Genomic DNA, 27,853 nt, shown 5'->3' with positions numbered 1-27,853 from the left:
ATTCTATGATTCTATGATTCTAACTTCGTCCCGAGGTCCCCACCATCACAGCAGCAAATCTTTAGCCAATTCGATTCACTGAACATGATATTAAAAAATGGCTGAATGTACTGGACACAGCAAGGGGTAAGGACACTGTCAACATCCTGGAAGTAGTGCTGAAGACTTGTGTTCCAGAACTAGCTGCACTTCTAGCCAAACTGTTCCAATACAGCTACAAAACCGACATCAAACAGCCAATGTCGAGAAATTGGCCAGAAATGCCCTTTGCACAGGAAAGCAGGAAAAGTCAAATCAAGCCAATTACTGCCAAGCATGCCAACTCTCAATCTGTGTCTCAACAGATCTATCAAGTGGCACTTATTCATCAATAACCTCATGATCAATGCTGCATTTGGGTTGACTTCATTGGGTTGACCATCCTTGGTCCAAGCACGGATAAAAGAGCCGAATTCCAGTCTCAGGTAGGAGTTACTGCATGCCCTTGAACGTAAGCCAACCTTTAACCGAGTCTGACATCAAGAGGGGATGGGGAGGGGGGAGAAAGCTCGATGCCAGCTGGAGTCGTAACATGAGTTGGTTGTGGTTGTTGGAGGCCAATTATCTCAACCCACAACATCACTGCAAGAGTTCTTCAAGGTCATGTGCATAGGCCAATTCACCTTCAACAAATTCTTCAATGGATTTTCCCAAACATAAAGTCAGAAATGTGGATGCACGCTGATGATTACACAACGTTCAGTTTTATTTGCGATCCTGAGATACTGAAGCAATCCATACCCATTTGCAGCAAGACTTGGACACCATTCTGGCTTGGGTTACTAAGTGTCAAGTGACATTCATGTCACACAAAGTGCCAGACAATTTAATCTCCAAGAAGAGAGAGTTGAACCACATCTCCAATACATTCAATTGCCTTGCCATTGCTCAGTCCCACACCCGCAACTTCTTAGGGGCTACCATTGACCAGAAACGTAAATTGAGCAACCATTTAAATACTGTTGCGACAAGAATAGGTCAGATGCTGGGAGTTTTGTGGCAAATGGTTCACCTCATGCCTCCCAAAAGCTTGTACAAAGCACACGCCAGGAATGTGATAGAATACATTTGCCTGCACGAGTGACGCACCAACAATACGCAGAGAGCTTAACACCATCTTGGAAAAGCAAGAATTTTGATTGGCACCAATTTCAGCACCATCAACAGTCACTCCCTCCAATGTCAGCAGTCATCTTAGGATTCACTGCAGCAACTCGTCAAGGTTCCTACAATAGCACCACTGAAATGTGCCACCTCTACCACCGACAAGGACAAGGGCAGCATGACCATGGGAACATGCTGCCTTCAGATTGCTACATGAAAGGTTGTAAATTGGAAGAGGGGACTGTGCAGCGGGACCTGGGTGTCCTTGTGCACCAGTTGCTGAAGGTAAGCATGCAGGTGCAGCAGATGGCAAAGAAGGCTAATGGCATGTTGGCCTTCATTGCGAGAGCTTTCGAGTACAAAAGCAGGGATGTGTTGCTGCAATTACACAGGGCCTTGGTGAGGCCACACCTGGAGTATTGTGAGCAGCTTTGGCCTCCTTCTCTGAGGAAGGATGTTCTTACTCTCGAGGGAGTGCAGCGAAGATTTACCAGACTGATTCCAGGGATGGCGGGACTGTCATATGAGGAGAGATTGACTAGGTTGGGATTGTTCTTGCTGGAATTCAGAAGAATGAGGGAGACTTAAAAAATTCTAACAGGACTAGATAGGGCAGATGCAGGGAAGATGTTACCAATAACAGGTGTGTCCAGAACCAGGGGTCGCAGCCTGAGGCTTCAGGGTAAACCATTTTGGACTTATATAAGGAGACATTTCTTCACACAAAGAGTAGTGATCCTGTGGAATTCATACCCACAGGAAGTAGTTGATGCTAAAGCTTTGAATACATTCAAGAGGCGGCTAGATATAGCACTTGGGGAAAATGGAATCAAAGTGTTAAAACCTGGCTGCTTACCATTGGCTGGGGACAATGACAATCCCACAATCCTGTGGGAGTATGAGCTTCCCCAATGAGGGGGGCGAAGAAACAATTAGTAAACTCCAAGTATAAATAAAGCTGGCCAGTTTGGAACCAGCAGGAAGGAGTGTGCAGCAAGGGAAGTTGCTGCTGCTGCTGTGATATATATATGTTATTGTAAATAAATGTTATTACTTTGTATCCTTAAAACTCGTGCTGGATTCTTCGTGGCCCTCACAAAACTGGCGACGAGGATGGGATGAAGTGAATAGCTGTCTACACTGCTGAAGCCACCTCCCTGGATTTTTGTTGGATACAGGTTGGAAGTTGTTTTCTATTATACCATGCCTCTGTACGGACGTTTGGATGTTTTTGATGCTGCGCTGGAAAGCTAGAACCAGTACGCACAACGGATGCGTTACTATTTCCGGGCAAACAATATCACCGAAAACGAGCACCAGGTGGTCATATTGCTCACCGCCTGCGGCCCGCATATGTTTGGGGTGATTAGGAGCCTTACGTACCCAGCTGCGCCGGACACCAAAACGTTTGATGAACTTGTAAATATAGTGGGGCAACATTTTAACCCAACCCCGTCCATGATAGTCCAGCGTTACCGGTTTAATACCGCTGAGAGGACCCCTGGAGAATCCCTTGCCGATTTTCTATCCAGGCTATGCAGGATTGCGGAGTACTGTGACTATGGTGAGACCGTGTCAGAAATGTTACGCGACCGTTTGGTTTGCGGTATTCACAATGCGGCCACCCAGAGAAAGTTGTTAGCTGAGCCAACATTGACTTTTCAACAGGCCATTCAAATCGTATTGTCCCGAGAGAGCGCAGAACGAGGAGTGCAGGAGCTACAGGGAATGGAAGTGCATGCCTTGGGCGCAACCCCTTCCGTCCGAAAACGTCCCCCCGCATTCCTGCGCTACCTTGGGCGAGGCGACGTCCGGAACGACGCCAGTGGCCGTCGGACATTCCTCCCCGAAGGGAGCCTTCTCCAGAACCAATGGATGAGGAGCCATGTCCGTGTCAGACTTGTAGGCGCCGACCCCGTCGCGGACGCCGGTCCTGGGGGCACCAGAGGCGCCGTCGTTCCGACCGAAATTGGGACCAGCCCAGGGGCCGTACCTTCCATGTGGATGAACCTGCGGCGACTACTCCTGAGGACGTGGAGACGGAGGACGACTGCCTGCAGCTGCATTGTGTGGCAGCTCCCCGTGTGGCCCCCATTAAGGTGACAGTACAGTTCAATGGTCACCTGCTTGAGATGGAGTTGGACACTGGCGCAGCGGTCACCGTGATCGCCCAGAGGACATTCGACCGCATCAAGCAGGGTATACAGACCCTTACATTAACCGACTCACAGGCCAGGTTAACCACCTACACGGAGGACCACTGGACATTGCAGGAACTACAATGACCCCTGTTGTTTATGGACGCCAGGAGGGGCGTTTCCCACTTATCGTGGTGCGCGGCCATGGGCCCAGCCTGTTGGGTCGGGACTGGTTGCGCCATTTGCGGTTGCAATGGCAGCACATCATCCAAACAGTTTCTGGAGGGTTGACTGAGGTGCTAGGACGATACCCAGATGTATTCCAGCCTGGTTTGGGGAAAATAAAAGGGGCCGTAGCCCGTATCCAAGTCGAACCAGGAGCCACGCCGCGCTATTTCCGAGCGCGCCCGGTGCCTTACGCCTTGCTCGAGAAGGTAGAAGGGGAGCTCATTCGTTTGGAGAGTTTGGGTATTATCAGGCCCGTCCATTTTGATGACTGGGCAGCACAAATTGTACCTGTAATGAAGCCAGATGCCACAGTTCGCTTGTGTGGCGACTATAAACTTACAGTGAATACGGCTTCCCGACTCGACTGATATCCAATGCCTCGCATAGAGGATCTCTACGCGAAGCTTGCAGGCGGCCTCTCATTCACAAAATTAGATATGAGTCACGCCTACCGACAGTTGGAGCTGGACCTTGCCTCCCGACCATATGTAACGATTAATACACACCGGGGCCTGTATGAATATACACGGTTGCCCTTTGGAGTATCCTCTGCCTGCGCTATTTTTCAACGTGTTATGGAGGGCATTTTGAGAGGTTTACCACGTGTTGCTGTCTACTTAGATGACGTTTTGATTACAGGGACGTCGGAGCAGGAACATTAGGAAAATCTGGAGGCTGTCCTTAGACGCATTTCGGAGGCTGGAGTCCGTTTACGTCGCACAAAGTGCGTATTTCAGGCAACGGAAGTAGACTACCTAGGTTATCAGGTGGACCGCAAAGGTTTGCACCCCGTCACAGAGAAGGTGCGTGCGATTCAACAGGCCCCCGCCCCGACCGACACTTCGCATCTTCGTTCTTTTCTCGGTCTCGTAAACTATTACGGGAAGTTCCTCCCCAATCTGGCAACTACGCTGGCCCCGTTGCACCTTCTGCTAAAGACAAATCACACCTGGGTTTGGGGTCAGCCGCAAGAAACCGCTTTCCGGCGGGGAAAGCAACAATTGTCGTTGTCTGGGTTACTAACCCACTATGATCCTGGAAAGCCTTTGCTCGTCACATGTGATGCATCCCCATATGGTATTGGGGCCGTCCTGTCCCACAAGATGGAGAACGGGGTCGAGCGACCGATAGCTTTCGCCTCCCGCACATTGACTGCAACAGAGAGAAAGTACGCGCAGATCGAGAAGGAGGGTCTGGCAGTGGTTTTTGTGGTGAAACGCTTCCACCAGTACGTGTATGGCCGCCATTTCACTATCGTGACTGATCATAAGCCTCTGCTGGGACTTTTCAGAGAGGATAAGCCAATACCGCCCATTGATTCCGCACGGATCCAGCGCTGGGCTTTGTTGCTCGCTGCCTACAAGTATTCTCTGGAGCACAAACCAGGAAGGCAGATAGCAAATGCCGACGCACTGAGCCGATTGCCTTTATCGACCAGCCCCATGTCGACCGGTGAGGTGATTGCAACCCAGATTTTATGGACACCTTGCCTGTCACGGCATCATAGATCCGTGAGTGGATCCAGACAGAGCCAGTCCTGTCAAAGGTTCGGCACATAGTCCTGTATGGTGGGCAGCATAGACAGCTCCCAGGTGAGTTGCGGGCATTTTCCTCCAAGCTGTCAGAATTCAGCGTGGAAGACGGCATCCTCTTGTGGGGGATGCGTGTGATTGTCCCGGAAAAAGGCCAGGAGCTGATACTAAGAGACTTGCACAATGGGCATCCAGGTGTGACCAAAATGAAAATGTTGGCCCGGAGCTATGTCTGGTGGCCAGGCCTCGACACCGACATTGAGAAGGTGGCCCAAAACTGCTCCATTTGCCAGGAGCATCAGAAGCTTCCACCGGCCGCGCCCCTACATCACTGGGAATGGCCAGGGCGGCCTTGGGCACGCTTCTCAATGTCGGTAATACAGTAAACATACTGTATTAAAACACCCTCCTGTACACATTTAGCAAATTGCTCTCCATCCGAGCCACTGGCTGCAAGCAATTCCCTGTCAATATGGGGGAAGATAAAGTCACCCACCACAACTACCCTGCTTCTTTCACACATTTTCAGTATCTGACTACACAACTGCTCCTCTGTCTCATGCGGGCTGTGGGAACGTCTATAGTACACTCCCAACATTGTGATTTCACCCTTCTTATTCCTGAGCTCCACCCATAAAGCCTCACGATAAGATCCCTTCAATGTGTCCTCCCTCAACGCAGCTGTAGTCTGCTCCCTCATCAGCAATGCAACTCCCCCACCTCTTTAGTTTCCCCTTCTGTCCCGTCTAAAACAATGATATCCCGGAATGTTAAGCTGCCAGACCTGTCCATCCTTTAACCCTGGGAGGGGGGTTCTCCGACCCCCCCCGCCAGGTCGGAGAATCGCCGGGGGGGCGGCATGAATCCCGCCACTGCCGGCTGCCGAATTCTCTGGTGCCGGGCATTTGGTGGGTCTGGGAAATGCGCTGCGCTGGTCAGCGGCCACTGGCAGTGGACCCCCCGGCGATTCTCCAGCCCGCGATAGGCCGACTGTCCGCCTGTTTTCGGCCAGTCCTGCCGGCGTAAATTAGAGTAGATACTTACCGGCGGGACCTGGCTGCGCGGGCGGCCTCCAGGGTCCTCGGGGGGGGGGTGAGGGGGGATCTGGCCCCAGGCGGTGGACCCACGGTGGCCTGGCCTGCGATCGGGGCCCACTGACCCGCAGGTGTCCTGTGCCGTGGAGGCACTCTATTCCTCCGTGTCGGCTGGTGTAAAAGTCCGTGATGGCCCACGCGGAGATGAACCCCCCCTGCGAATGCGCTGGGATGACGCCAGCACACGCTGACACACCAGCGCTTGTGCCAACTCGCGCCGGCCGGCGGAGGCGCTTCGGCGTCGTTTGGCATGATGCCAAGTCCCATCCGCGCCATCCAGTGGGGCGCAAAGCACTCTGGCACCGGCCTAGCCCCTGATGTGTTAGGCAAGTAGGTTCGATGTGGACTGCACTCGATGCAGGGAAGCTAGAAACAGACGTCTAACACTGGAGAAGATCCAACACTGTTTTATTCAACAATAGAACTGATATACATATTCAGCTGTGGGTCGACACTATATTGAACTGACTGGAGACCTTTTAGTAGCCTGACCAGACTAACTAGCTACCGCATGGTGGGTGTTTGTACTTGCTAGCTCGTGGACTCTGACTGTCTCAGTGGCTGGGTCCCGAGAGAGCGGGAAACCTAGTGCCCTCTGGCTTTATAGTGGTAGTGGCCTGTCTGGTGATTGGCTGCACTGTGTTGTGTGCTTACTGGTCATCCTGTGTGTCAATCACTGCCTGTCTGCATCTCATTATATACATGAGTGCATATTATAACATCTCCCCTTTTTCTTTTTTAGACAAATAAATACTAAGGTGTGCGTGTGTATATATTATGCCTGACTATATACAAATGGTGTCTAAATGAAGGTATATACATAGGAAGGTGTCGATAGTGCAGGTACATGACAAACAAAACAATATTTACAGAGGTTAAATCGATGAAGTCACAAAATGTACAAAAGTTCAGTCTACAGATTCAGTCTTTGTGGTGGGTGACGAATTCTTGTTGATCGCCACAGAGGTGGATCAGGAGCCACCTGCACGTGGATAGGCGGGATCGCTGCCATCGCAGTGGTCGCATGGGCCGGCAGGATTGCCGGTAGATCGGTGGTCTCGTGGCAGGGTACGTCCAGAGGAAGCATCGTAGGTGGTGGAACACTTTGGTCAGGCACTCTTCGCAGTGCCCGTCTGTTGCGCCGTAGCAGGGAGCCATCAGCCATGCGGACAAGGAACGATCTTGGAGCCATTTGTTTGATCACAACAGCTGTGGCTGACCAGCTGCCCTCAGGCAACTGGACGCGAACATGATCAGTTGGGGCCAGCTCGGGTAGATCCATGGCATGAGCATCATATGTGGCCTTCTGTTGGGCCCGTGACTGCTGTATTTTCTGTAAGACTGTGCGGTGGTCAAGGTCTGGAACATGGATGGCTGGAACTGTGGTCCTTAGATTGCGATTCATGAGCATCTGCGCTGGAGACAACCCAGTGGACAGTGGGGTTGCCCTATATGCCAGCATTGCCAGGTTGAAGTCGTAGCCTGAGTCTGCAGCTTTGCACAGCAACCGCTTGACAATATGGACCCCTTTCTCGGCCTTCCCGTTTGACTGCGGGTAGTGGGGACTGGAGGTTACGCAACGGAAGTTGTAGGACTGTGCAAAATCAGACCATTCCTGGCTGTAAAAGCATGGACCGTTGTCGCTCATTACCGTGAGCAGAATCCCGTGCCTGGCGAACATTTCTTTGCAGGCTTTGATTACCGCCTTCGACGTGAGGTCGGACAGTTTCACCACTTCTGGGTAACTGGAGAAGTAGTCGACCAGGAGTACGTAGTCACGCCCCTTGGCGTGGAAAAGGTCTACACTGACTTTGGACCACGGAGAGGTCACGATCTCGTGCTGTTGCAGCGTTTCCTTGGGTTGAGCTGGTTGAAACTTCTGACAAGTAGGGCAGTTGGGGACTGTGTCGGCAATGTCCTGGCTGATGCCCGGCCAATAGACCGCCTCTCGAGCTCTGCGTCCGCATTTCTCGACTCCAAGGTGACCCTCATGGAGTTGGCCCAGCACCATAGCCCGCATGTTCTGAGGAATTACGATCCTGTTTCAGAAGGATTCCCTCCACCACCGTCAGGTCGTCTTTTACATTATAGAACTTAGGACATTGTCCCTTCTGCCAGCCATTGCTGAGGTGCTGCATCACACGCTGCAGCAGAGGATCCTTGGCCGTCTCCTCACGAATTTGGACCACCCGTTCGTCAGAAGCCAGAAGATTGGTGGCACACAACTGCACTTGCACTTCTGTGGGGCAGATGAAGTCACTTTGTTCACACGGTGTGGTAATGGACCTGGATAGGGTATCTGCAATGATCAGCTCTTTGCCTGGCGTGAAGACAAGTTCGAAGTCGTAGCGGCGTAGCTTAAGAAGAATTTGCTGTAACCGAGGTGTCATGTCATGTAAATCCTTCTGGATTATATGGACTAGAGGCCTGTGGTCCGTTTCTCCCGTGAAACTTGACTATCCCTGTCAGGAGGCCCAGACACTCTATCTCAATCTGAGCGTACCGTTGCTCAGTGGGCGTCATGGCCCTGGAGGCATACGCCACTGGGGCCCAGGACGAGGAGTCATCTTGCTGAAGGAGCACCGCCCCAATGCCGTCCTGGCTTGCATCAGTCGATATCTTGGTTTCCTTGGTTGGGTCGAAGAACGCTGGAACCAGGGCTGTGGTGAGCTTTGCTTTCAGCTCGCGCCATTCCTCTTCATGCGTGGGCAGCCACTGGAATTCTGTCGACTTCTTGACGAGATGGCAGAGGGCCGTGGTGTGGGATGCCATATTGGGAATGAATTTCCCGAGGAAGTTGACCATCCCGAGGAAGCGGAGGACCGCCTTCTTGTCCTCCGGGGTCTTCATGGCATTGATCATTGAGACCTCGTCGGCATCTGGCCGCACGCCCTGCTGCGAGATGTGGTCACCCAGGAACTTAATATCCGATTGACCAAATGAGCACTTGGCCCTGTTGAGCTGGAGACCATGTTCATGAATTCTCTGGAATACCTTCTTGAGGTGAGCGATGTGTTCCTGGGGCGTTGTGGACCAGTTAATTACATCATCAACGTATACTCGCACCCCCTCGATGCCATCCATCATCTGCTCCATGATGCGGTGAAATACTTTGGAGGCAGATATGATCCCAAAAAGCATCCGGTTGTAGCAGTAGCGACCGAACGGGATGTTGAACGTGCACAGCTTGCGACTGGATGCGTCCAGCTGTATTTGCCAAAAACCCTTGGAGGCGTCCAGCTTAGTAAAGAATCTGGCATGAGCCATCTCACTGGTCAATTCTTCACGTTTTGGTATCGGGTAATGCTCCCGCAGGATGTTGCGGTTTCGATCCTTAGGGTCAATGCAAATGCGAAGCTCCCCTGATGGCTTCTTTACGCAGACCATGGAGCTGACCCAGTCTGTGGGCTCTGTAAAGTTCAATATGATGCCCTGGTCTTGGAGGTCCTGTAATTGCTTCTTCAGACGATCCTTGAGGGGTGCCGGCACCCGGCGTGGTGAATGAATTACAGGGGTGGCGTTCGCCTTGAGCAGGATTTTATATCGGTATTGGAGCATGCCCATTTCATCGAACACACTGTGGTACTGCGTGATAATGTCATCAATGTCGGCTTGCAAGTTTCCATCAGGCGAGGCCGTCGCCGGTGACGATGACATGGTGTGGACTCGCTGAACCAGGTTCAGGAGCTTGCAGGCTCGAGCACCGAGCAGGACGCTCTGTCAGGCCTGACGATTTCAAACCGCAGTGTTGCCTTGATCGCCTTATTGGATACCCCTAGTTGACAGGAGCCACTGGCAGCTATGGCATTGCCATTGTAGTCAAGGAGCTGGCAGGCCGGTGGAAGAATGCTTGGTCTGACGCGCTTGGTGTCGAAGTCGGATTTCGAGATGAGGTTCGCTGATGCGCCGGTGTCCAGTTTAAATCAGATGTGAGGACAGCACACCACTCGTCATCAGGATCCACACTGAGGATCGAGAGGTGTTTCGCCGTTGTGGTGGGAGGCAGCGCATGTGTAGTTATGATGCCCATCCGGTGTGGGGACTTGAGGCACTCAGCATCAGGGTCTGTTGGGCTGTCGGGATCGGAATCTGGCATGCCTTGTTGTATTGAGCGGACACTTCTGCGCCGCAGCTGGGATCGCTGGCTGCTGAGCGGTGGAGCAGATCTCCAAAGGGCTGCGTAGTGGCCAAGCTTGCCACACTGTAGACACTGGCGTCCTTTTGCCGGACATTGCCACTTTAAATGGGCGGGGCCACAATTCGGACATGTCATGATGCCGACGTCAGCGCATTCCGTGCGCCATCGCGCATGAGCAGTGCGGTCGGTCGACGTACGCACCTGCGCAGTCGGGTTGTCGGGCTCGTCGTCCACTCGGTCGTGGCGCATGCGCAGGGACCTGGGAAAAGCGCGCGAAACGGCCACTCTCCTCGATGCTCAGGCCCTGCATTTGTGCAATGGCCTGCACCCGTTCCGCCTCGTGGGAGGCCAGCTTTGCAGTTTCTGCCGCCCTGATGTGGGAGTAACGATTCTTAGCATGCTCATGGACAACGCACGTCTCGATAGCGACACAGAGGGTCAACTGTTTGACTTTCCGGAGCTGCTGCCGAAGGGAGTCGGAGTGGACCCCGAAAACGATCTGAACCCAGATTATGAAATCACCCGTCGAGTCATAGTTACATGATTGCGCTAGGATGTGGAGATGGGTAACGAAGGACTGAAAAGGTTCAGCCTTACCCTGAAGCCTCTGCTGGAAAACGTACCGTTCAAAGCTCTCATTCACCTCAATGTCGCAGTGGCTGTCAAACTTCAGCAGGACTGTTTTGAATTTTGTTTTGTCTTCGCCGTCAGCGAGCGTAAGGGAGTTGTAGATGTGGATGGCGTAGTCCCCCGCGGTGGAGAGAAATAACACAATCTTCCTGACATCCGATGCTGCTTCGAGCTCGGAGGCCTCGATGTACAAGAGGAACATTTGCTTGAAGATTTTCCAATTGGCTCCGAGGTTGCCGGAGATGCGGAGCTGCGGAGGAGGCTGGATGTTTTCCATTTCACCGGATGGAGGCTTGCTGGTCAATGCTGATTCACTTGAGGTACGTCTGTCAAGATCAGTATCACTCTGGTACCATGATGTGTTAGGCAGGTAGGTTCAGTGTGGACTGCACTCGATGCAGGGAAGCTAGAAACAGACGTCTAACACTGGAGAAGATCCAACATTGTTTTATTCAACAATAGAACTGATACACATATTTAGCTGTGGGCCGACACTATATTGAACTGACTGGAGACCTTTTAGTAGCCTGACCAGACTTATGAGCTTACGCATGGTGTTTGCACTTGCTAGCTCGTGGACTCTGACTGTCTCAGTGGCTGGGTCCCGAGAGAGCGGGAAACCTAGTGCCCTCTGGCTTTATAGTGGTAGTGTCCTGTCTGGTGATTGGCTGCACTGTATTGTGTGCTTACTGGTCATCCTGTGTGTCAATCACTGCCTGTCTGCATCTCATTATATACATGAGTGGATATTCTGACAGCCCCTGAAGGTGCGGAGGGTTCCGCACCTTTGGGGCGGCCCGACGCCGGAGTGGTTCACGCCACTCCTTGGCGCCGGGACCGCCCGCCCCGCCGGAGAGGGGAGAATCCTGCCCCATGTCTCCTTAATTGCAATTACATCATAGTTTCATGCAACAATCCAGACTCTCAGTTCATCTGTCTTGCCTGTTATACTTTTTGCGTTGAAGCAAACACACTCTAGACCTACAATCCCGCTGAGCTCTGCGGCTTCCCTCTGCCTACTCTTACTCTGCACTATGTTTATCTCAGTCTCACTTTTTTCCCCAGTCTCTACAGTTACTGCTGTTCCGGTTCCCTGCTTTACTTAAGAGCATGGGAGCATTCAGAAATAGGATCAGGACTGGAGCAAATAGCTAATCGCGTCTGCTCCACCATTCAATACAATCACAGCTTCGCCCTTTGCTCCAACAATCCTGAACTAACCCCAGTGCTCACTTCACTCCTCCCCACTCCCCTCCACCCCCCCCCCACCCCCACCCCACCCGTAACCTTGTATATATCTCAGGTTGAAATGTGTATCACATTGTTTCATTTAAATATACAATGGTCTCAAAAGTGTCTCCTCTCTCTCAGTAACAGCATCAAATTGATGGCTTCACAATAAGAGAGAATGTTCACTTCAAAAACTCTAAACTTTAGAAAAATGTCCCTAGCTCTTCTCTGCAGCAGTCCCTGTACCACAGACATCTGCTCAAACTTCTTGTGCCCGTCACTGTGCAGGTGTATCAATGATGTCTATTCTCTGTTTAAACATCCTTTTAGAGGGCCAGTCAAAAACTGTAGTCAGTACTCTGTAGCATAAGGAATGTGCGTACAAATTTGTTACTCAGTAGGCGGGATTTAGCGGGCCCGTTAGCTGTGGGCACCAATCCCGTCATGTCCGCACAACATCGCTGTGGTGATATGCATCACTGTAAATACACAAGGGGTTAATGCAAATACACTCAGACTAAATAAACACTAGAGGGAGCACTAGAGACATTATGACATGCAGACATTCAAACAATCGGTCATTAAGAAAGGACACGACCAATGGACAGTCAAGACACACCCAGAAGTGACACTACCACAAGGGGGCTACCCATATAAAAGGACAGGGCTCTTTCTCTTTTCCACAGGTGACACTCAGAGAGACAGGGGCAGGCCAGGAAGCATCACACCCTCCGCATGGATTAGAGCAGACTGGTTAGTTAGACCGAGTTATGATAGTAAGATCAGCAGGAAAGTTGAACACAAGTAGGAGAATTGTTCACTGTTCAATAAATGTGTTAAACCTATCTCCGAGTCTGAACCTTCCTTTGTCAGAGTATACATCAAGGAAGCAGCTTATGCTACATGAAGAAGCATAACACAACAATCGCAACAGGCCAAAAACGGGATTTGCGCTGGCAAGATTTCGGAACACGATCTGCCTGAGCCCTCCCTGATGTGGCAACGCTCACGCACAGAAAGGGTGCAAATCTGATTTACATATATTTGAATGTATTATAATGTACTTTGCGAGGTTAAAGTTAAATCTTCAGGGAAGGGGAGGGGAGGTGGGGATGGTCGAGGGCACCCTCCTGGATGGGCTGATGTGTATTGTCCTGACGCTTTGCAGCCTATGTGTTTGATAACGTTTTCAGAGGGCTGTGGCAGTCTTCAGCCTGTGTTGTTAATAATTAAAATGACCACTGAGGTAGTCAGCTGTTATGAGCATGGAGGTATGGGACGGCTGTGGGTGCGCGGATCATGAGGAGGGGGAAGTGTGTGATAGCACACTGAAGGCAGCGGGCCTAAAGGGCTGGGTGGGTGAGACCCGAAAGAGAAGGCTACAGTGACCAGCCTGGCGGGGAGGGGGTGGTGTGGGGGATAGAGAGATGTGCGGATGCAAGCGCTTAAAATTGATGGAGTAGCTATCCAGGAGTGGATAGTGGCACTCATTTGGCTCTCCATGCCCCGTGGAATCAGCGAGCCCTCTTTAATAATAACAGGAAGGTATTTTGGTCCCTTAATGATGAGGTGTGTGCCCATTTTCTAGTGAGCGTGTATGAGAGCTTCATCCTTGGTCAATCTCAAATCCATGCATTATTCGGGGCTCACCAAGGCTGCAGAGATGGCTCGTTGGGGACAAAGGATACCAGCTGTGGTCATGGCTGATAATGCCAGTGCGGAGGCCTGGGACCATAGCAGAGGGTTGCCACAACGAGGCTGACAGTGCCACCCGGTCTGTGATAGAGTTGGGCATCAGGCTCCTTCGGATTCGCTTCCACTGCCTAGACATGTCTAGTACAGACCCCAGAGCATCTCCCGCAGCGTTGTGGTCTGCTGAGCACGACATAACTTGGGGAAGCAGCGGGGCCATGACATTGATGATGACCAGGAGCGGAATTTCGCCTCTTATGAGGAGCAAGTCCAGGAGGGAGAGGCCAAAATGGAGCTGGAGGATGGAGGTCAGGCAGCGTGAAGGTTTGCATGGGTAGGAGGACCAGGAATGTCTCATCGTTTTCTGCTTCTCACAATAGGACCATCATGTTGTCTGACAACACTACAGCCTCAAACTCCCAATAACCTCCTTATCCCTCCCCAGCCAAGGGAGGAGGCCCACGTGAAAAGTATCCAGTGTGCTGAGCCTGGGGAGTCCTCATGCCTGTCTCCTTGACAATGCAGGAGTGTGATGATGACTCACAGTGAGTAAAGCTCTGTTGTTCCCCTCAGCATTTACTTATGTCTGACTTCTGTCTGTCTGCTGTCAGCACACAGACTTCCAGGATCATGAGAAAACGGAAATTCGGTCGATGATTTCATCCTCACCATTGGCCAAGGCTACAACAACAACCTGGTCAATGGTGGCCAGGACCACCTCCCCCATGGGAGTTAGGACATGCAGACATGCCCATCTCCCACCAGTTAATAATAATAATCTTTATTATTGTCACAAGTAGGCTGACATTAACATCGCAATGAAGTTACTGTGAAAATCCCCTAGTCACCACACTCTGGCGCCTGTTCGACTATACTAAGGGAGAATTCAGAATGTCCAAATTACCTAACAAGCACGTCTTTCGGGGCTTGCAGGAGGAAACCAGAGCACCCGGAGGAAACCCACGCAGACACAAGGAGCACGCACAGATTCTGCACAGACAGTGACCCAAGCCCGGAATCGAACCAGGGTCCCTGATACTGTGAAGAAACAGTGCTCACCACTGTGCTACCATGCTGCCCAATTAGCTCATGGATCACCATGTACTGCTAGAGAGAACAAGAGAGACAGACAGAGAGGTGGTACAATCTGTTTGGGTGAGGTTGACATGATTGAATAGTGGGCAATGTTTACCAACTATGGAATGGGGGCATGACACTCGCAGCAATGCTCAGTGTTTATGGTTGATGTGAAGCTATGAATGTGGATTGAGATATCGATTTTAGCTAGAGGTGTGATGGGGCTAGGCGTATCAATGAGCAGTGTCTGAGGCGATTGGTGAAATGGATGAGATGTGGCATTTAAGGATGAATGCACTCACCTTGACAAATAGCCTGCGGTCAATTAACTTAGTGCAGTACTGTATCCATGCCTTAGACTCCTGAGTGTCTGCCATGCATATTTCAATTCAAAGGTTTGTCAGGGGTTTTCTGAGCACTTCTCCTTTGCCCCACCTTCGCCATGGTCACCAGTGTAGTGGCCAAAGCGCCAAGACACTGTACTGTTCTATTTTGTTATTCAATCATTTTCCACAGTACGAAGTCTTACAACACCAGGTTAAAGTCCAACAGGTTTGTTTCTATGTCACTAGCTTTCGGAGCACTGCTCCTTCCTCAGGTGAATGAAGAGGTATGTTCCAGAAACACATATATAGACAAATTCAAAGATGCCAAACAATGCTAGGAATGCGACCATTAGCAGGTGATTAAATCTTTACAGATCCAGAGATGGGGTAACCCCAGGTTAAAGAGGTGTGAATTGTATCAAGCCAGGACAGTTGGTAGGATTTTGCAGGCCAGATGGTGGGGGATGAATGTAATGCGACATGAATCCCAGGTCCCGGTTGAGGCCGCACTCATGTGTGCGGAACTTGATAATAAGTTTCTGCTCGGCGATTCTGCGTTGTCGCGCGTCCTGAAGGCCGCCTTAGAGAACGCTTACCCGGAGATCAGAGGCTGAATGCCCTTGACTGCTGAAGTGTTCCCCGACTGGAAGGGAACATTCCTGCCTGGTGATTGTTGCGCGATGGCCGTTCATTCGTTGTCGTAGCGTCTGCATGGTCTCGCCAATGTACCACGCTTCGGGACATCCTTTCCTGCAGCGTATGAGGTAGACAACATTGGCTGAATCGCACGAGTATGTACCGCGTACCTGGTGGGTGGTGTTCTCACGTGTAATAGTGGTATCCATGTCGATGATCTGGCACGTCTTGCAGAGATTACCATGGCAGGGTTGTGTGGTGTCGTGGTCACTGTTCTGAAGACTGGGTAGTTTGCTGCAAACAATGGTTCGTTTGAGGTTGCGCGGTTGTTTGAAGGTAAGTAGTGGGGGTGTGGGGATGACCTTGGCAAGATGTTCATCGTCATCAATGACGTGTTGAAGGCTGTGAAGAAGATGACGTAGTTTCTCCGCTCCGGGGAAGTACTGGACGACGAAGGGTATTCTGTCGGTTGTGTCCCATGTTTGTCTTCTGAGGAGGTCGGTGCGGTTTTTCGCTGTGGCGCGTTGGAACTGTCGCTCGATGAGTCGAGTGCCATATCCCGTTCGTACGAGGGCATCTTTCAACGTCTGTAGATGTCTGTTACGCTCCTCCTCGTCTGAGCAGATCCTGTGTATAAGGAGCGCTTGTCCATAGGGGATGGCTTCTTTAATGTGTTTAGGGTGGAAGCTGGAGAAGTGGAGCATCATGAGGTTATCCGTGGGTTTGTGGTAAAGCGAAGTGCTGAGGTGACCGTCCTTGATGGAGACGAGTGTGTCCAAGAATGCAACTGATTTTGGAGAGTAGTCCATGGTGAGTCTCATGGTTGGATGGAACTTATTAATGTCATCGTGTAGTCGTTTCAGTGATTCTTCACCGTGGGTCCAAAGGAAAAAAATGTCATTGATGTATCTGGTGTATAACGTCGGTTGAAGGTCCTGTGCGGTGAGTAGGTCCTGTTCAAACTTGTGCATGAAGATGCACAAGTTTGAACGTGTTGAAGGCCATCCAACCATCAGACTCACCATGGACTACTCTCCAAAATCAGTTGCACAGCCTTCAACACGTCATTGATGACGATGAACATCTTGCCAAGGTCATCCCCACACCCCCACTACTTGCCTTCAAACAACCGCGCAACCTCAAACGAACCATTGTTTGCAGCAAACTACCCAGTCTTCAGAACAGTGACCACGACACCACATAACCCTGCCATGGCAATCTCTGCAAGACGTGCCAGATCATCGACATGGATACCACTATTACACGTGAGAACACCACCCACCAGGTACGCGGTACATACTCGTGTGACTCGGCCAATGTTGTCTACCTCATACGCTGCAGGAAAGGATGTCCCGAAGCGTGGTACATTGGCGAGACCATGCAGACGCTGCGACAACGAATGAACGGCCATCGCGCAACAATCACCAGGCAGGAATGTTCCCTTCCAGTCGGGGAACACTTCAGCAGTCAAGGGCATTCAGCCTCTGATCTCCGGGTAAGCGTTCTCCAAGGCGGCCTTCAGGACGCGCGACAACGCAGAATCGCCGAGCAGAAACTTATAGCCAAGTTCCGCACACATGAGTGCGGCCTCAACCGGGACCTGGGATTCATGTCGCATTACATTCAACCCCCACCATCTGGCCTGCAAAATCCTACCAACTATCCTGGCTTGATACAATTCACACCTCTTTAACCTGGGGTTACCCCATCTCTGGATCTGTAAAGATTTAATCACCTGCTAATGGTCGCATTCCTAGCATTGTTTGGCATCTTTGAATTTGTCTATATATGTGTTTCTGGAACATACCTCTTCATTCACCTGAGGAAGGAGCAGCGCTCTGAAAGCTAGTGACATTGAAACAAACCTGTTGGACTTTAACCTGGTGTTGTAAGACTTCGTACTGTGCTCAGCCCAGTCCAACGCCGGCATCTCCACATCATGGCTACCATCGACACCGCAAACTGCCGGCTCAAAGTGGAGAGGATCTCCAGGAAGATCGCGCATATAGACACTGACATTAAGTTTCTACAAAGATGCAAGAAAGCAGACAAGATCCCGAAAGGGCTACAGATCACAAACCCACTCAAGTCGACCTACAACACAGACTACGCTGAGAGACTCTGCCGTCGCACCTCTCTCACACTCCTCAACCACCTCGTCCGCCAGCACTACTGTAGACGACGCAACCTGGAAACCAAGATAGAGGCCATATTCTCAACTTGCGCTCAGGATGCAGCAGACAAGCTGCGGGACACCGCCAAACAGATGAGACAACAATACTATGCCACCTATATGCACACCAAGAACAGAAAGCTTGAGAAACTTGGCATCACCACCGGCAGCAACCAAGCCACCCCCGGTGTCACAGTAGAAAACAATACAGGGAAATCTATTGTCAACTTGTCAGACTACACCCTTCAACCAGACGAAATCGAAGTCCTCAGCAGAGGGCTTAATTTCTGCACCACCACCAAAATGGACCCCATCAGTCTCGCGGCAGACACGGAGGAATTCATCAGGCGAATGAGGCTCCGGGAATTCTTCCACAGACCCCAAGAGGCCAACAGCGAACTCAAGCAGACTACCAATGAACCGGAACAGTAGACCGAGAGATCTGCGGTGCGGCAACCGAAGAGGAAAGAGTCGAATTGGACCCCTCCGGAAGGCCGCTGCCTTAGACTCGACATGTATGCTCAAGCCGTCAGGAGTCGCGTCAATGCCAGATTCATCAGTCGCATTCACAAGACAGCCCCGAACGTCACCCAAGCACAACGCAATGCCATCCGCGCTCTCAAGACCAACCGCAGCATCGTCATCAAACCAGCAGACAAAGGGGGGGCCACTGTCGTACTGAACAGAACGGTCTACTGCAAAGAAGTATACCGACAACTGAACAACCAAGAACACTACAGACAGTTACCCGCAGATCCGACCAAGGAACACATCTGCCAACTTAACAGACTGATCAAGACCTTGGATCCAGATCTTCAGAGCACCTTACGTGCTCTCATCCCACGTACTCCCCGCATTGGAGATCTCTACTGCCTCCCAAAAATACATAAGGCCAACACACCAGGCCGCCCTATCGTTTCAGGCAATGGGACCCTGTGTGAGAACCTCTCTGGCTACATCGGGGGCGTCTTGAAACCCATCGTACAAGGTACACCCAGCTTCTGTCGCGACACGACAGACTTCCTACAGAAACTCAGCACCCATGGACCAGTTGAACCAGGAACATTCCTCGTCACAATGGACGTCTCGGCACTCTACACCAGCATCCCCCATGACGACGGCATTGCTGCCGCAGCCTCAGTACTCAACACCGACAACTGCCAATCTCCAGACGCAATTCTGCAACTCATCCGCTTCATTCTGGATCACAACGTCTTCACCTTCGACAACAAGTTCTTCATCCAGACGCACGGAACAGCCATGGGGACCAGATTCGCACCCCAATACGCCAACATCTTCAGTACAGGTTTGAACAGGACCTACTCACCGCACAGGACCTTCAACCGACGTTATACACTAGATACATCAATGACATTTTTTTCCTTTGGACCCACGGTGAAGAATCACTGAAACGACTACACGATGACATTAATAAGTTCCATCCAACCATGAGACTCACCATGGACTACTCTCCAAAATCAGTTGCATTCTTGGACACACTCGTCTCCATCAAGGACGGTCACCTCAGCACTTCGCTTTACCACAAACCCACGGATAACCTCATGATGCTCCATTTCTCCAGCTTCCACCCTAAACACATTAAAGAAGCCATCCCCTATGGACAAGCGATCCTTATACACAGGATCTGCTCAGACGAGGAGGAGCGTAACAGACATCTACAGACGTTGAAAGATGCCCTCGTACGAACGGGATATGGCACTCGACTCATCGATCGACAGTTCCAACACGCCACAGCGAAAAACCGGACCGACCTCCTCAGAAGACAAACATGGGACACAACCGACAGAATACCCTTCGTCGTCCAGTACTTCCCCGGAGCGGAGAAACTACGTCATCTTCTTCACAGCCTTCAACACGTCATATGTGTTTCTGGAACATACCTCTTCATTCACCTGAGGAAGGAGCAGCGCTCTGAAAGCTAGTGACATCGAAACAAACCTGTTGGACTTTAACCCGGTGTTGTAAGACTTCGTACTGTGCTCACCCCAGTCCAACGCCGGCATCTCCACATCATTTTCCATGTCATTTTCCTTTGTACAAGGACTTTCAACACTGACTCACCTCGTCTGCAGAATAAGCATTAGAAATAAAGATGATCATTGACTTGCTCACAGATAAGACAAAATGGACGAGCAACTCAGCAGGTCTGGCAGCATTTGTTGGAGGCAGAAACAGAGGGATCGATCTTGAGCCCGCGCTCGCCGCCTGTGGGGACGGTCGGCAGTGAGGAGGGAAAATCTCGTGAGAATCGGGAAACGCGGTCTTTCCCAATTGTTCCCGCTCCTCGCCGGCGATATCACGAGATTCACACCCACAAATGACGTGAACCTCACATGAATAAATTTGAATGAATTTAAATATTATTAATGGTCCCCTCCGCCAAATGAGCCCCCCTCATTAACTATTCATACCTCACTGACGTGACATCACGTCGTCGAGGTTTACAATAGGTTTGGCCAGGCAAGAAGCACTCTAGGTCAATGTTTTTCACTTTTTTGCCCGGGACCCATTTTTACTAACCGGCCATCCTTTGGAACCCAGGCCGACCAGGTTACCCACGTCGGCCAAACTTCATGACCCACACCACCCAGACTTCATGACTCACCATCTTCGCTTCCCTTTAATGTGACAGGCGAGCCTGCTTGGTCCTCACGTTCGCACTTGCTTTCTCATTCAATGTTACATTTCTGCTAAGGACTTCAGCTGATGATTTAAGTTCTCGCTGCATTCTTTGAAAAAAACAAGAGGTCTATCCTCGGACTCGCCATGGTTAGTTTCCAAATGCCTTTGACTTTTGAGGGTTTTAATCTTTCAGTTGCCATTGCTTCCCTGCATGTAACATATAATGCAGCAGGATTCTCCCTTCCTGAGACGAAGTGTTGACACTGGCGCAGGATTCGTGCAGTTCCACAAGCGCAAAACTGGCGCCGTACGTGGACCGATTCAGCGACTGTGGCGGGGCTAGCAGCAGCGTCAGGTGGAACACAATCCAATGAGAAACGGTGCGGGATTCGCCGGTTCCACCATTGGCACTCAGGAGGCTGACAAGCTGCAGCCGTATATACACACTTCACTCCCCACATACACACCATCCCAGCCAACAAGGTGGCAGCACCACGCTTCACCGACGCCGAGCTGGAGACCCTTCTGGAAGCCGTGGAGGAGGGGCGGGTTGACCCTGTACCATGGCCCGTGAAGGGGGCTGCCAAACTGGGCACAGGTGGCAGAGGCATCAGCGCCGTGAGCAACACCACCCGGACCGGCCAACACTGCCGGAGGAAACTGCACGACCTCCGCAGGGCGGCCGGCCAGGGTGAGTAGGCAACACTGTGCCCCTGGCACTAATCCGTGTCCCGCACCCCCGGAGGGCGGCTGGATCCCCCTCCTGCACCACATGCCGGCACCCATACCAGCTGTCTTGTCCGGGTGCCCTGGCAACTGAGGCCACCAGCTATCCACCCTCTGGGCTGCATGCATGGACTGTCTAGCACTATCATTTCCTGCTCCCCATAACTGCCAGGAGTGGGAGAAAACTGGAGGGGGACACCAGACCTGCGGCCCCTCACCGTGGCAGAGCAGAGGGCCCTGGACGTGGTCGGCAACTCAGAGGAAAGGGAGGTCACTGGGATGGAGTTCGGCCACGATGTGAGGAGCCCACTGAGTTGCGGCTCCCATGCCGCATGTGTCAGCCCCCCCCAATACCACCCCCACACCACCCTCACCCTCACCTCCACACCACCCTCACATCACACTCACTGTCAGATCACCCTCACTCTCACCGTTTCAACCTCACCATCCCCACCGCCGCACCACCCTCAACCCCATCACCTACACCACCACCCCGACGCGCAATCTAATCATGCGTCATGTCTTGTGTCTTACAGGACCTGCTGGTGATGGGGTGGGTCCATCCGGTGACCCTCGCTCCCAGCCAGTGCCGGAGCCGGGGCCCCCCTGTGAGCTGAGCAGCGACGGGGAGAGCAGCTCGGACACAAGCCATCAACCTGAGACTCGGGAGAGCCGGAGCTCGAGTCGGAGGATGACACTGACTTCCCGTCACAGCTGTCTCCAACACCCTCCACCATCCCAGAGACACTCACCTCGGTCGGGCACTTTAGTGAAGAGGCTCCTGGGACACTATCTGGTGCTCACCACACAGCTGCTCTGGTACATCTGGTAGAAGTTGAAATTCCCAAAGGGGCGGACGGTCGGTGGGCGGGCCGGCCCCAGGGACTAGCTGCCGTCCAGACGGGCTTCTGGAACGGACAGTCCCATTGATAGCGGAAATGCAGTCGCAGAGCCAGGGACTACATGAGGGGTTGTCGGCGAGCATCCAGCACCTGCAGGTACAGGTGGAGGAGTCCAACCCCGTGCAGGAGCAGGAGGTGGTGCCACCCAGGCCTACATCGCACGTGTGGCGCAGCGGTGGAACGTTTTGGCTATGGATCAGCATGTCCTCGGCCTGGGTATTCTGGGCAGCCGGGGGCCAAGGCCCAGGGCAGGGTTGCCGCCTCACAGGCTGCAATGTGCCAGAGCCACCTGGACATTGCAGCGGCGCTCCTCAGCATGGCCCAGTCACAGCAGGCCATGGCTGGGAATGTCAACAGCATAACTCAGGCACTGGCCGCGTGGCGCAGCCACAGAGGGATGTGGCCCAATCGCAGAGGGAGATGCCGCAGTCGCTGGCTGGTGTGACACCGATACAGAAGGTGGTGGCACAGTGGCAGCGTGATGTGGCGCAGTCCCAGATGGAGATGGTCCACTCCCTGTGCTCCATGGCCATGAGAATGCAGATCCTGGTCAAGACCAGAGCGGGCCTCCAGGACTGTCAGAGCCAGGTAGTGGAGAGCCTCAGGGGATAGCTCTGCCTGCACCCCCATCCCATGGAATTGCCTGGGGGCCATCGTTCACCCCGAGGGAGGATGAGGTGCTGAGGCCCTGGCTGGTGACTCCCACAGGAGAGGTGTCGGAATATCACAGCACCTCGGACACACACCCTCCTGCCCCTGCCGCATCTGTTGGGCAACGGGCAGAACAGGGCGGAACCACGCCACCCGGGACACCTGAGCAGTAGCCGCCGCCATCCAGGCCCGGTTGCCCCAGGTGACAGCCGTCAACGGGGCCCAGGTTGGAGCACGGGAATCGCATCAGGCCGCCTTCACACCTGTTCTACCCTCTGGGGATCCACATAGACTCAGCATCAGAGCTCGTTAAGGCCAGAACATTAGACACCAATTAAGATGGCACTGGTGCAGGGCACAGTTTATTTATCGGGGCTAAGCATGCATCTGTATATATGTTGTCATATTAAATACCTGTTAACACTGTTACAACCTGCCTCGGTGCTCTATCAGGTTGGTGTGAGGGGTGGGCTGGTCTGGGCTGGCCACAGAGGGGATGCGGGGAATGGGAATAGGCGAACATTGTGGGTGGCCAGGGTTCCCCAACGCCCTCATCCCCCTTCCCCAACAGTCCCCACCACCAGCACCCCAGGGATCCGATGGGACCGTGTGATGGAATGGCGAGCTTGCATGCAGGGATCACCCAGGTGGACGGTGGAAATTGCTACCGTAGGCAGGAGTCAGATGTTGTCAAATGATGGGGAGTGCTCACGTCATTCACCAGGAAAATCTGAGGCTGGATTTGGCCATGAGGAATGCATCCCCAATGGTGGGATTCCTGAACGACAGCACGAGGACGGGTGCCCTATGTCCAGCTGGACACCCTGGACTGAGGATGGCCTTTCTGTGAAACTTCTGGACACTGCGCTCTGTACCTACCCTGGAACAAGACCATTTTGGTTGCCTTCTCCACATCGAGATGAGTTTCCTCCAGCAAACGTTCTTGAGATGCTGCAGACCCACCGGTCGCTGAGTGCCTCGGATGAGGTTGAGCAGAACCCGCAGAACCCGGTGAGGTTTCTGGCCCCACAGACCGCGAGGAGGGTCACCGTTTGTCTCTCGTTGCTGACAACGTTGTTTAGCCCAATGAAGTAGCGCATTTGCTCGATATACTGGGTCCAGTCACCCATCTCGGCATACTTGCAACCTGGATGGAGCCTTGTCGAGGTGAGCTTGGTCTGGAGAAAATGGTGTCTCCTGCAGCTCCACTTTACCCTCGTCGCCAGTGTAAATTTCACGCTGAGCGACCACGCGGAAGTGATGACTTGTCAGAAAAACTCATGTTTATTTTACCTGTTATAATATAGCTCCTACTCCCCGAAGGGTCTCGCTTGCCCGGCCCACACCTGGGCTGAGGTATTTATGTCCCATGAGGCCCCTGACTTCACGGTGTAGCTCCGCTCCCATATCTAGGGAGACGCACTCTGGTGAGGCCACAGGGAGTCTGAGGTTGCAGACCTCGTGGCCTCAGGTCAGATTATAACAGTTCTTTTACCAATTTAACTATCGGATCGCGTGTCTCCGGGGACGCGAGGTCCCTCATCACATTGTAGGGCTGGGGCCCGCAAACTGTCAGAAGTATCGCGTTCTCGTCGCCTGTGGCCTTTTTCACGATAAAGAAGAAACAGAGTTACTTACCTGTTCACTCGCCAAAGTCTGTTCACCATCTGCAAGGCTCTGGTATATGAGATCCTGAATGCGGCGACAAGGTGAACATTGAAAGGATGTTCCCTCTTGTGGGTGAGTCCACAGCCAGGGGGCACTGTTTTACAATTAGGAGCCGCCCTTCTTGGACAGAGATGAGGAGAAATGTTTTCTCTCAGAGTGCTCTGTGACTTTGAAACTCTCTGCCTCAGAAGGCGGTGGCGTTGCGGTCATTGTATATTTTCAAGGTGGAGGTAGATAGATCTTGTTAGGCAAAGGAGCCAAAGATTATCAGGGGTAGATGAGAATGTGGAACCCAAAACACTAACAGATCAGCTGAAGATAACATTTCTCCACAGTCCCAGGGGACCATAGGCTGCTCTCCCTTTTTTGAAAGAGAGTTGACTGGTGGTGATTTAACCTGAGGGTCACCACACCTATGACCTTATCAAATGGTGGGTCAGGCTCGAGGGGCTGAGTGGCCTACTTCTGCTCCTACTTTGTAAATTTTGTGTGGCCATATATTTCCCTAGTGCCCAGAAGGTGAGTACAAAATGACGTGGACTGTTTCTAAAATTGATTTAATGAGTAAATTAAAGGCCAGTGAAACAATTACAGTTATAATTCTTCAAAAGAACATTTCAGAACTTCAGCGTGGTGACAAGCCGACGAGACCCAAACAAGGACCATACGAGAATTCATCCCCATAGACTAGAGAATAAGTTTGAACGTATACTGCTAGTGAAGGAAAATCCCGGCTGACACCCACCGTGGAAATGTGAAGGTAGAGTTCATTAAACTAGGTCGGCATTTCCAACATTCAAAATCAACAATCTGACAATGTCTGCTGACCTCGTCATCTTGAAATCACAGTGTGCACTATCAGGTGATTGTGATCCATGCCTGAAGGTTGAAATTGTAAAAGTAAAACATGTGTATCTAAAACCTGGCTGATCCTGAATCCTTGTGAAGCATTCATTAAATACACTCAAGCAGGAAACGCCCAGCGGCAGAGGATCCAACGATATACAGTATAATTACAACCGGGATTGCAACAGTTATTAAGATAATAACCTCTTCTCAGTCTCTCATCGAATGAACCTTCTGCAGGAAAATCCGACCATGCAATGTCTCCATCTGTGTCAGAATTAAACTCCTCAGAATCAGCTGCCCGCTGCTCAAACTGGTTATGTTCATTCGCAAATTGTCGCTGCCAATATTCAGAGTCAAGCTCCGGAAGGTTCTTGTCATCGAGGAGTCTCTGAATTGCTCCTTGGTCATTTTCTAAGCTCCTCATCCATCCATACTCTGAAAGAGAAATTCCATCCATGGGCACTGATGGATTATTGAGATCGATTTTGTTCTTTTTCTCCTATTCCCCATTACGCCCTGTAGCTCTCTATCTCAGAAAGAGGGATGGTCTCGGCCCACGCCCTCACATTTCAGCCACATCTCTTCAAATGTAACATAGTACCATAGAATAGAATTCCGACAGAACAATACACCCCACGTAGGCCCACTCCCCTGTCCTTTACCCATAACCTGACCTGCAGGTCCCTGGACTCAAAGGGGCAATTTAGCATGGCCAATCCACCTAACCTGTGCATCTTTGCACTGTGGGAGGAACCCAAAGCATCCACGGAAAACCCACGCTGACACTGGGAGAAAGTGCAAACTCCACACACACCATCATGCTCAGCGGGAATCGAACCCGGGTCCCTGGCGCTGTGAGACAGCCATGCTAATCACTGCGCCACCGTGCTGCCCACACAACTACAGGACACTATTATTTGATCATTATCCTGTCAAACACTGAAATACTCCACTTATAATAGAGACCAATGGCATGTACTAGATTTTAAGAGTGTTAGAAATGTGTGATTAAAATATCAGTCAATAGATTTTGGGCTGGATTCTCCGGTCGCGGACGACGGAATCGCGTTCTGCGATCGCCGATCGGCCAGAGAATCACAGTTCCCGCCCAAACCGGGGGCGGTGTGCTTTTGCGATGCTCCGCCCCCTCCAAAGTGCCGCGCCACATATCGGCGGCCACGGAACATTGCCTGAGGCCCGCCCGCCGATGCTCCGCCCCCGACTGGCTGGGTTCCCGACGGCATCGGTCGTGTCTGGTCTCATCCGTCGGGAACTCGGCGTGGCGGCTGCGGACTCAGTCCAGCGCCGCCACAGTCGGAGGAGGGCCGATCTAAGGGCAGGGGTGACTTTGCCAGGGGCTGGGGGCACCATGGGGGGGGAGGGTGATCTGGTGTGCACGAGCCGGCCAAAGGGAGGCACTATTTCATGGGCCGGGTATGTGAGCGGCCTCTGCCATGTAGCACGGCGCGGCTGTGGGCCGCCGCCACGCGCATGCGCGGCCACGGACCCAGCAACTCTCCGGGCCGTATTGGCAGCTAGAGCCGGGTGCTCTAGGCTGCCGGCATGCCAGCCCCCAGCAAAACGGGGAATCGGTGTCCGTTTTATGCCTTTTGTTCTGACGGAAAACGCCACCGTTCCCACGCCAGTGTGGGGACATAGCCTCAGAATCGGAGAATCCAGCCTTTTAGCTTTGTGTCCAGATTCCAAAGTGGAACTTTGACATCAGACAGAGTGTTCCCATCCTCACACTTATTGAATGACTATTTTACTTCTGTTTAAATAACAAATTCACGGAATGTTTCTGTTTTTTTAGAATAAGCTCAATGATCTGGTGACCCACGTCACAGCCTCACTTCAGAGGATTAAGGTTTGGAGACAGAGCTACAACAATATAGATCTGACTTACCAACCCAATGATCCTGGTGTGACTGCCAGCGAATGCCAAGTAAGATGTTATATTTTCCTCATATTTTTAATTAAAACTTGCTATTCTTGTAAAACTCACTTGCTTACACTCCACTGGAGTAAATTGGCTTTGGGATTAAACTCTAATTGGCACTGTCATTTTCACACTGGATCCTGTAAGAAATAGTGAGATTATTACCACCTCCTCGCCAAGCCCCTCCCACCCCCACACCTTCCATTACAACATTCAAGCTCCAGTTATTTTTCTTTTCTTATCTGTTGGGTTTTAACCCACTTTCTGATCTGTTATGCACACCTGATTCCCAGTCCCATGGTCTCAGAAACTGGAATGCTCGGTTAAAGAGCCTTATCTCTGATCCATATCACTGATTTTGTTTGAGGTGAGTGGAGAGTCTTCTTTGAATCAATTCTGTGTAAAACTTCTATTGCAAGTCCAGAACACAGCGATTTA

General features: G+C 51.8%; 1 protein-coding gene across 1 annotated transcript in view; it reads right to left on the bottom strand.

Moving 5' to 3' along the window:
- LOC140430089 (uncharacterized) overlaps positions 1 to 27,853 on the bottom strand; it is an 82,401-nt gene that overhangs the window by 28,823 nt on the left and 25,725 nt on the right. Inside the window, exon 2 of the mRNA XM_072517616.1 lies at positions 25,678 to 25,911. Within this exon, the coding sequence (XP_072373717.1) occupies positions 25,678 to 25,911 (234 nt within the window). The remainder of the gene's footprint in view (positions 1 to 25,677; positions 25,912 to 27,853) is intronic.

The sequence above is a fragment of the Scyliorhinus torazame genome, chromosome 9, assembly GCF_047496885.1.
Source record: "Scyliorhinus torazame isolate Kashiwa2021f chromosome 9, sScyTor2.1, whole genome shotgun sequence".
Lineage (NCBI taxonomy): Eukaryota > Metazoa > Chordata > Chondrichthyes > Carcharhiniformes > Scyliorhinidae > Scyliorhinus > Scyliorhinus torazame.
The sequence above is the reverse complement of the archived record's forward strand: the minus strand, read 5'-3'. Positions and strand labels throughout refer to the sequence as shown.